The sequence below is a fragment of the Colobus angolensis genome, unplaced genomic scaffold (assembly GCF_000951035.1).
Source record: "Colobus angolensis palliatus isolate OR3802 unplaced genomic scaffold, Cang.pa_1.0 Scaffold12, whole genome shotgun sequence".
Classification (NCBI taxonomy): Eukaryota; Metazoa; Chordata; class Mammalia; order Primates; family Cercopithecidae; genus Colobus; species Colobus angolensis.
In genome coordinates this window covers 2,417,761-2,428,175 of record NW_012113141.1, presented here as the reverse complement: position 1 = coordinate 2,428,175, position 10,415 = coordinate 2,417,761, and the positions used below count along the sequence as shown (strand labels likewise).

Here is a 10,415-nt window from a genome sequence, read left to right as displayed (position 1 = left end):
GCGCACCACCACGCCTGGCTAATTTTTTGTATTTTTAGTAGAGATGGGGTTTCACCGTGTTAGCCAGGATGGTCTCGATCTCCTGAACTTGTGATTTGCCCGCCTCGGCCTCCCAGAGTGCTGGGATTACAGGCGTGAGCCACCATGCCCAGCAAGTTTTGTTTTTTGTCGGTAATCATGAAATTATATTACCAGCTCACAAGAGCTATGGAGGACTTGGGACAAGATTTTAGAGATTTTAAAGCATGCCATCCACATGATCTCATTAAATCCTGACAATCATATACGGTGCCGGGATTTACCAAGAACACCTGGCTCATTAGGAACTCTGGACCCAGGGACCTCAGCACAACAGAATCATTGGCGAGATGCTTTGTGTGGTGAGAGGCTCTGCGGAGATGGGGATGGGGAGCTGGGCATCTTCCTGGCTAAGGAAGAGAGAGTTTCTATGACTTAGTTACTTTCACTTCTGAACCCTCAGAAGCAGCTAGGGCTGGGAGGACACCGCCTGTCCTGGAGCCTCTAGACCCTCTAAGGCTATTTTCCCTTGCTTCTGGGGACACACCTTGTCCCTATCTGGAGGAGGGGCCGCAGTCCAGGAAGCCAGGCGGACTTAGCCCTGGTGCTCCCCACATGACTCAGGTGCTTCCTCCCAGGGGCCCTGTCAAGGACACGTTCCAGCACTGTTGTCAAGCTGTGGCAAGGACAGAGCCAAGATTTCAAAGTAGGGCTGTCTCTCTCCGAAGCTCACATCGCTCCAGGACAGGGCACTGTCCACCCCAAGCACCTACCCACAAGTGAGGGCACAGGGCCTTTCCCAGTGCAGAGTCCCAGGGCCTCTCAACCAGCAGAGCCAAGCTACCTTGATCCAGGCATTGCTCCAGAGAGGTCCAGAACGCAGCTAATTCCATCAAAGCTGCCTGAGAGCTCCCAAACCTCAGTCCCTGCTCTTGCCACACAAAGCATCTGGCCAGTGATTCTGTTGTGCTGAGGTCCCTGGGCCCAGAGGTCCCTCATCCCTTGGGGCAAGAGCCCCAAGGCTCTTTCACGAACTCGGTTTGGGCACTGGGACCCTGACACGGGAGAAACCCCTTGATCCTTGGTGGTTCTGTCTGAACAGGGTTGTCACAGGAAATATGTGGCTCAGCGAGTCTCTAGTACCCCCTGACCGCAGTGGTTACTCAGTAAATGGCAGCCCTCTTTCTTTCTCTTTCTTTCTTCTTCCTTCCTTCCTTCCTTCCCACCCTCCCTCCCTCCCTCTCTTTCTTTCTTTCTTTCTTTCTTTCTTTCTTTCTTTCTTTCTTTCTTTCTTTCTTTCTTTCTCTTTCTTTCTTTCCTCTCTTTCTCTCTTTCTTTCCTCTCTTTCTCTCTTTCTTTCCTCTCTTTCTCTCTTTCTTTTTTGATGGAGTCTCACTGTGTCACCCAGGCTGGAGTGCAGTGGTGCAATCTCGGCTGACTGCAACCTCCGCCTTCCAGATTCAAGCGATTTTCCTGCCTCAGCCTCCCGAGTAACTGGGATTACAGGTGCATGCCATCACACCTGGCTAATTGTTGTATTTTTAGTACAGGTGGGGTTTCACCATGTTGGCCAGGCTGGTCTCGAGCTTCTGACCTCAAGCGATCTGCCCTCCTTGGCCTCCCAAAGTGCTGGGATTACAGGCCTTGAGCCACCGCACCTGGCCAGTAGCAGCCCTTTTCCCTCTTATGGCTTCATCCAGAGGCTGAGAATGGAAGAGTTGGATTGGACCTCATAGATCCTCTCTAGAGAGTTCTAGGCCATTGTAGGCAAAACAATGTCCACCCCACCCCTCCACAAAGATGCTCATATCCTAATCCCCAGATCCTGTGAATATCTGAGGGTGCAAGGCAAAAGGGAATCAAGGTTACAGATGGGATCAAAACTGCTCATCAGCTGACCTTGAGGTTGGGAGATTATCCAGGATTATCTAAGCATGACTAATGTGATCACAGGATCTTTAAATGTTGAAAGGAGGCAGAAGGTCAGGTCAGAGAGGGACCTGAAGAGGCTACACTGCCGGCTTTGAGAACAGAAAGGGGCATGCCTCAAGGATGCAGGTGGCCTCTTGAAGCTGGAAAAGTCAAGGAAACGGATTCTCCCCTCAAGCTTCCAGAAGGAACGCAGCCCTGCCGACACCTGAATTTTAGCCCAGTGAGACCCATTGCAAACTTCCGTCCACCAGAACTGTCAGAGAATATATTTGATTGCTTTCAGCCACTGGGATTGTGGTAATACATCACAGCAGCCATAGGAAACAGATACATGGGTCATTTCTCATTCTACAGATGGGCAAACTGAGGCTAAACACTTGCCTTGGGTCGCTGAGAGTGACAGAGCTGGGCCTCAGACCCAGGTTTGTTGAATTATCATTGAATATGATTTCCACTACATCATTCTTGCTTCCATTACTCATACTCTATGGCCTAGAATTTAGATACCTAGGAGCCAGCGCCATTTATTACTCATTCGACAAATATATCAGGGCCTGGCATGCACCCAGCACTCTACTAGGTGCTGGGAACACTGTGGTGAGTGAGACCTTGGACCCATGGATTGAGTGGCTAATTTGGTGGAGACTCAGAGTGGGGGACACTGCAAAGTGACAAGTGCCCTGACAAGCACCCAGCCCAGCACGGGATACTTCCTAGATGGAGGCAAGGACCGCGACGCTGAGATGGAAAAGCCATGTTGATGCTCACCAGGGAAGAACACGGAGATGCTCCGGGAGGAGAGGGAGCAGATGTGTGAGACCACGATGGGCAGAGAAGCCAAGGTGCCTTGGGGCTGCAGAACCAGGAGGGATTCAGCAGGACTGAAGCACAGAGGGGTGGGGAGGGCGGGACGGCAGAGAGAGGGCTAGAGAGAGAAGCCAAGGTACGGGGCAAATCTTAGGTACTTTAGATACCCATCAGCCAAGAGGAGCCGGGGACCCTGGCAGCGGACGACTGCACTCACCGGAACCATCAGGAATGGCCCTGACGAAGGTGGGCAGCATCTTCACCGCGGCCGTGGGGTTGGTGTCCTTCGCCAAGCCCTTCTCCATCTCGGCCCGGAACCGCTTCATGATGTCCAAAAGGGTGTCATCGGAGAGCCGCATGTGATACAGGAACCTGTCCACCTGGAACAGACACCGCCACCAGGGGGCGCTGCTAGGGGCCCTCGCCCTCCAGCCGAGGCCGAAACCCCAACATCCCTCTCAGCAAGCTGCGTTCCTGACTCCGGGGACAGCATCGAGATGTGGATTCCCAAAGGCTCCCTATCTGACCCCTCATCAGGCAGAGGACAGGGAAGGGAGTTGGGAAAGCAGAATGGAACGGAAGGCTGAGAAGGTGTGGAGTCACTCCTCTGAAGGGCAGACTCCGAGGAGAAAATGATTCCCCCATTATTCGGATGAGACAAGGGAGAGGCAGAAACTGAGAAGGATTCAGGGTTTCCAATTTCCAGTTCAGGGCCCTCATCAGTGTCCCATTCCTCTCCACCGAAAAAGGCCAGCTAGAGCTTGAATCGTAGATTCCTAAACATGGAAGCTTTCTTTCATCCAGTGATGATCACAGATATAGCCAAACAGGTTTCTCTTTGTTTATTGGCTGCTAGGAAGCTCAGAACTAAATTCAGTTTCCAAAAGCAATGTCTAAAATCTAGTCCTTTAAATTCCCCCCCCCCCCCCCACCTTTTTTTGGAGACAGAGTCTCACTCTGTTGCCCAGGCTGGAGTGCAGTGGTGAGATCTCGGCTCACTGCAACCTCCACCTCCCAGGTTCAAGCGATCCTCCTGCCTCAGCCTTCTGAGTAGCTGGTATTACAGGCAGATGCCACCACATCCGACTACTTTTTTTTTTTTTTTTTTTTTTTTTTTTGTAGAGATGGGGTTTCACTATGCTGGCCAGGCTGGTCTTGAACTCCTGACCTCAAGTGATCCACACGCCTGGGCCTCCTGAAGTGCTGGGATTACAGGCATGAGCCACCTCACCCAACCATAAATGTCTATTTTGGTTTAACTGAGTTGTTCTAGTTAAGATAAAGCTGAATTTTTAAAGTCAGCTCAAATTGCTATTGATAATGAGTGGATCTCACTCATGCAACCAGGAAACAGGGACAGAAGACCATACCCAAAGGAGGGAAGTTATACAAATCACTATGGCTATACTCAGTCCTCTTGACAGTAATAAGTCACATCAGGGATGGCAGCAAAGCTTCCTCCCTCACACTAATTAACACTAATCAATTGGTGCTGGCAGTCTGGAGCCCCAGGCTCACTGGGTTGGATTACTGATGGGGGCAGGAGGAGAGACAGGGGCATATGCGCCCCATCCTTGCCAGCCTTGTTTCTATACTGAGCACTCTCCACCCTCCAGGTGACACGAGGCTCTATCCCGGCACATTCCTGGTGAAAGGGCATTTTATCCAGGGTGAAGAACACGTGCTACTGTCTGCAAAGTGCGTCCATGTATGTCACCTATTCTCATCGCCACGGCATCCCTTTGAGGCAGCCACATGAGGCCAAAGTTCTTGTCCCCAAGTGAGAGGTGAGGGGAGAGGGCTGCAGAGCTGCGGCTATGTGGGACTGTAACATAGCTTTGGCTCACAGCTCTGTGGGGGGTGCATAAGCCTGACAGACAAATTACACCAAATGCACAGGGCTCACATTACCTTCAGGCTGGGACAGGGCCCCGGCCATCCGCCAGGCCTCAGAGGCTACGACCCAGCTCAGTCCCGTGACAATGAAAAGACCCAAGACACTGAAATGGTCCCACGGCTCCAGGGACTCGGGGGCCAGAGAAAGATCAGAAAATCATCAGACAGCCATTAGCAAAAAAGGACAATTGAGCTTTCAGCATATTTGAGAAAACCGGATGGAACCAGGTCAGGCTTCATTAAGGACTTCCTGCTCCCCTAAGGCTGTTTATGACTAATTGGTTGGCACAGCCGCACACAAACCAAGAAAACTGGATGCAAAGGACGTGACCCAAGTAACTGGGGTTGGGGAAGGGTGGGACGCTGTACGTGGGAACCAAACTTGATTCTTTCCTACCCAAAGGGCCCTCACACGGTGCCCCTGAACCTACTGATCATTTTTGCTTAGCCTGAGAGTACTAAAAACTCCAGGCATCCACACAATATTATCTCCTCTGTGTAAGTCCTGTTTTTTGAGGCCCAGTTGGGGTCATTTGCGACTGGGGCTTAACGGGGTCATCGAGCACTTGGTTTGCTGCTGCTCTTTCAGTAAGTTAAGGTTATGACCGAAAGAATGTCAACTCAGTAACAGTTTCTTGTTGATTTTCTGTATCTCCCACAGCACCAGGAACAGTTTTTAGAAGGGAAAAGTGAAACATATGGTGGGACAAAAAGCACCTATTTCCAATCCAAACAAGTCATGTGGGGTATGTATAACCAGGGACACGCGTCCCAGGCACTAAGGGAGAGTACCGGGGCTGCAGAAAACCAAGCCCACTTTTGGAGAGACGCACAAACCATCATGAGAGATACCTTCTAAGCAAGAAAGCCAACCAGCAGTGCGTTTCACTTAGAAAGAGCAAATTCAAACATTCAAGATTCAGAGCTGCTGAATTACAGAAGGTGGGAGCTGGAGGGGTCTTAGAAGTCATCTAGTCCAAAGGTCTCACATTGTGAATCGAGAGTCATAAAAAGATTCCGCTCTTTGACCCAGGGCTTTCATTTCCGGAACCTATTCTCAGGAAATGATCCTGACTATGGAGAACCATAAATCTCTACCAAAGCCGGGTGCAGTGGCTCACACCTGTAATCCCAGCACTTTGGGAGGCCGAGGTGAGTGGATCACCTGAGGTCAGGAGGTCGAGACCAGCCTGGTCAAGCTGGTAAAACTCTGTCTCAACGAAAAATACAAAAATTATCCGGGCATGGTGGCTGGCACCTGTCATCCCAGCTACTTGGGAGGCTGAGGCAGGAGAATCACTTGAACCCAGGAGGCAGAGGTTGCAGTGAACCAAGATCGCACCACTGCACTCCAGCCTGGGTGACAGAGCGAGACTCTGTCTCAAAAAAAACAAAAAAACAAAAAACAAAAAACCTCTACCAAGGTTTATCATAACAATACTTTTATTTTATTTTATTTTTGAGACAGGGTCTTGCTCTGTTGCCCAGGCTGGAGTGCAATGCTGCAATCACAGCTCACTACAACCTCGACCTCCCGGGCTCAAGTGATCCTGCCACCTCAGCCTCCCAAGTAGCTGGGACTACAGGCATCTGCTACCATGCCCAGCTAATTTTTGTATTTTTTGTAGAGACAGATCTCTCTGTGTTACCCAGGCTGCTGTCGAGCTCCTGGAGGCAAGTGATCACCCTGCCTCAGCCTCCCAACGTGCTGGGATTACAGGCATGAGCCACCTCGTCCAGCCTAATATTTTAATTATTAAAAATGTTTTTGAAAGTATCCAAATATGGCCGGGCGCGGTGGCTCACGCCTGTAATCCCAGCACTTTGGGAGGCCGAGATGGGCAGATCACGAGGTCAGGAGATCGAGACCATCCTGGCTAACACGGTGAAACTCCGTCTCTACTAAAAATACAAAAAATTAGCCGGGTGCGGTGGCGGGCACCTATAGTCCCAGCTACTCAGGAGACTGAGGCAGGAGAATGGTGTGAGCCCGGGAGGCGGAGCTTGCAGTGAGCCGAGATTGCGCCACTGCGCTCCAGCCTGGGCGACAGAGCGAGACTTCGTCTCAAAAAAAAAAAAAAAAAAAAAAAAGAAAGTATCCAAATGTCCAACAAGAGGGAAAAGGTTAAATACATTATGGCATATCCACTTGATTGGATATTAGGAAGACATTGCAATGATAATTATGATGATAATGAAGCAATCTACATAAGTGGTTACACTACAACAGTAAGTGAGGGAAGCAGTTCAGAACTGTATGTAACTTATAAACATAACTAAAAACATACAGGATGAAGAAAAACTAGGAAGGCTTCCACCCAGCAAATATGAAAGTGTTTGAGATTAGAAGTAAATTCAAGGTGGAATTATAAGTAACATTTCCACTTTTTGTAATGTTGACATACAGAGCTGTAAAAAATACACATTGAAAACCTCCCAGTCGTCCTATGGATGAACAATCTGCAGGTCAGCGACCAGGTCTGGCCTGGTGCTATCAATAGGTCAAATAATGTCAATATATTGAATTGGGAAAGAATCTGTCAGAGTGGTTTCTATGTTCCTTTTTTCATTTTGTTTTATTTTTGTTTCCATGCTGGTATGGGAGATTTTTAGAAATTGTTCCAGGGTCTCAGTAGTAACCCTTGCAGGCAAGTCTGGCCCAGGATCTGGACAATTCTAGAGGCAGGAAGCACAGAGACAAAGAAGGGGACTCACCGCCCGACCGCAGAGAAAAGAGTTGTGCCTTTTGACCGGGTGTGTTTTCACCCTGTGTTGGGAGGAGTGTTCTCAGAACCATGACTCAGCCCAGCAGCCATAAACCAGCCTCCCACACTACCCCGGACACTTCCTGGGGCACTTGCTTAAGGTGGCTGTAAAAGTGCTTCCAACTTTCTCACCTCCCACGGGGAGAGGGAGGTCAGCTCCAGGCATTGAAAAAGGCTGACTGTCCTTCCAGAAGGAACTGGAGCCCATCAGCAGAGGCTGCATTTCCCATCACAGGCTGCTCCTGAGCCTGCACCTGGGCTTGTGGACAGACATGGCCCGCCTGATCTAGGGTACAAAAGGTTAACCAATACAAAGGGGCCCAAGGAAATGAAATAAGTTTGCAGAATCAAAGGTTTCAGGGCTCCAAAGATTCCCCCTTGGGAGTGGGAGAGACACGGTGCAAGTTGTATCTTTCTTTACTAAGCAGGTAACAAAAGAAAGTGGATTCCTAGACAGCACCTCCTTAAGTAGCCAGTAGAGGGCTTTGTGAATCTAATCAACACTTGATTGCTTTACCGTGTTTTTAAATTTGCTACCACCTCTAACTCAACTCTCTAATGAATAGAATTTAGCGGGAGTTTAGCCCACCAAGTACCTGAGGGCTATAAGGGGCCACACTTCCTCTCTCTCTCTGTCTCTCTCTCTGTTTTGTTTTGTTTTGTTTTGAGAGGGAGTCTCATTCTGTTGCCCAGGCTGGGGTGCAATGGCACGATCTCAGCTCACTGCAACCTCTGCCTCCCGGATTCAAGCGATTCTCCTGCCTCAGCCTCCCGAGTAGCTGGGACTACAGGCACACTCCACCACGCCTGGCTAATTTTTGAATTTTTTAGTAGACACAGGGTTTTACCATGTTGGCCAGGCTGGTCTCAACCTCCTGACTTCAGGTGATCCATCTACCTCGGCCTCCCAAAGTGCTGGGATTATAGGCATGAGCCACCATGCTTGGCCTTCTTTTTTCTTTTCTTTCCTTTTTTTTCAGACAGGGTCTCACTCTGTCACCCAGGCTGGAGTGCAGTAGCCCAGTCTCCCGGACTCAAGCCATCCTCCCACCGCAGCCTCCCGAGTAGTTGGGACTGTAGGCACGCACCACCATGCCTGGCTAATTTTTACATGTTTTGTAGAGATGGGGTTTCTCCATGTTGCCCAGGCTGGTCTCAAACTCCTGGCCTCAAGTTTGAGATGAGATCTGCTCATCTCAGCCTCCCAGAGTACGGAGATTACAGCTGTGAGCCACAGCGCCCGGCCTCCTTGCTCATTTTGAAAAGCAGGAGGGCATCATGGCACAGCAGAAAGAGCACTGAAGGAAGAGTCAGCCAACTTGGGTTTAATCCTCATTCCATCCTAAATACTTGGTGACCTTGGCTAAGTCCTCCTGCTAGGAGGACTTCTGTCATCTGAACACTGAGAGATGCTTTTTGCCCAGGGCCCTGACAGCCAGCTGGTGTGGCCAGAGTAGCAGACTGGGCTCATTTTAGCTGCCTGGAAAGAACCCTGGTTCCCTCCCGTTGACCCTTGGCAACCTTTAACCAGCCCACTTTGCAATGAATTTAGTAGACAAGTTCCCTGAGCAAAGTGACAAAATAATGCACACCATGAATAGTGGTGTGGCAAATAGCAGGTGCCAATAATAGATATTTCAGTTACTGTCTATTACAACTCACACCCTCTTGCTGCCCACATTTATATGCTTTCAAATACATGAATAAACAGATCTGCCCAACAGCTCTTTTTTTTTTTTTTTTTTTGAGATGAAGTCTCACTCTTGTCCTCTAGGCTGAAGTGCAGTGGCACGATCTCGGCTCACTGCAACCTCGACCTCCCGGGTTCAAGCGATACTCCTGCCTCAGTCTCCTGAGTAGCTGGGATTACAGGCGCCTGCCACCACACCCGGCTAATTTTTGTATTTTTAGTTGAGACGGGGTTTCACCATGTTGGCCAGGCTGGTCTCAAACTCCTGACCTCAGGTGATCCGCCCACCTCGGCCTCCCAAAGTGCTGGGATGACAGGCTTGAGCCACTGGCCCAGCCTTCTGCCCCAACAGTTCTTAAAACTTCTTTGAAAATGATTCTCCTCGCCTGTGTGGCCTTTCCGAGCAAACATCCCTTACAACAAACACAATCCTCTTCAAGCTTTCCAAAGACTCTCCTCACCCCCTTCCGCATCCAGTACCTGCCAGGAAGTTCCAAGTGAAATGTAAGGTTCCGGACAGTAATACAATGCCCCAGAGTGTGGGAGAAGTACTCCTGCTACCCTCAGTGCGTCTTTTACTGCTCATATGCTCCCAGTGTCTTTTCTAATAAGCTCTCGTAACTCCCTTCTGATTTTTTTTTTTTTAAGGGAATCAGTTTTGTCCATGAAGAAGGAGCTGGGCATCTCTCAGCTTCGTGGGCCCTCCTTACCTTCTTGATCTGATCCTCCTTCAGCTTGCTGAAGTAAAATGCCATCAAGTGGACCGCAAACATTTTCCCCAAGTCTGGTTTCTCCTGAGATGGACAGAGATTCCTGTGCAGTGTTCACTCCCACGACTCTGGAGTGTTGCACGCCTCCAGTCCAGGCTGGCAGACCTACCGGGGAGCGAGGTGCTGCGGACTAAATACCTCCATGCTTGGTTCAATGATTAAACTTCGCCCCCACCTTTAGTCCCTCCCTCTGGCACGCACTTGATTGTCTAATAGGAGGCTCTGGATGGTTGCTGAGGGTTAGTGGAGGGGGAAGCAGGGAATTGATGGGCTGCTTGACTACTTGAGAATTGGGTGCCACCAAATCTCATTGCTAAGCAACCCTCTCAAACCGGGGCTCTGCCAAGCCCACTCAGCCGAGGAAAATCTTCTGAAAAGTTGGGCATTAAACAAAGCCAACCTTCAGCCAGTGGAGCTGCTCTGCACATTTGCAGTCCCAGGCTTTTCTCTAGTCTTTTATGCCGGTGGCATGACTCTGTGACCCCCTGCTCCTCAGAAGCGCTGTCCTAACTAAAACTAAACATCGTCCTGGTCAAC

General features: G+C 49.8%; 1 protein-coding gene across 2 annotated transcripts in view; it reads right to left on the bottom strand.

Moving 5' to 3' along the window:
• The window catches only part of HKDC1 (hexokinase domain containing 1), a 48,767-nt gene extending 38,640 nt beyond the window's left edge, over window positions 1-10,127 (bottom strand). For both annotated transcript variants that reach the window (XM_011927147.1, XM_011927138.1), the window contains exons 1-2: window positions 9,819-10,127; window positions 2,975-3,137 (exon numbers count right to left, since the gene is read on the bottom strand). In XM_011927147.1, the coding sequence (XP_011782537.1) occupies window positions 2,975-3,137; window positions 9,819-9,881 (226 nt within the window). In that variant the 5' untranslated portion in view covers window positions 9,882-10,127. The remainder of the gene's footprint in view (window positions 1-2,974; window positions 3,138-9,818) is intronic.
• Window positions 10,128-10,415: the final 288 nt, after the last annotated feature.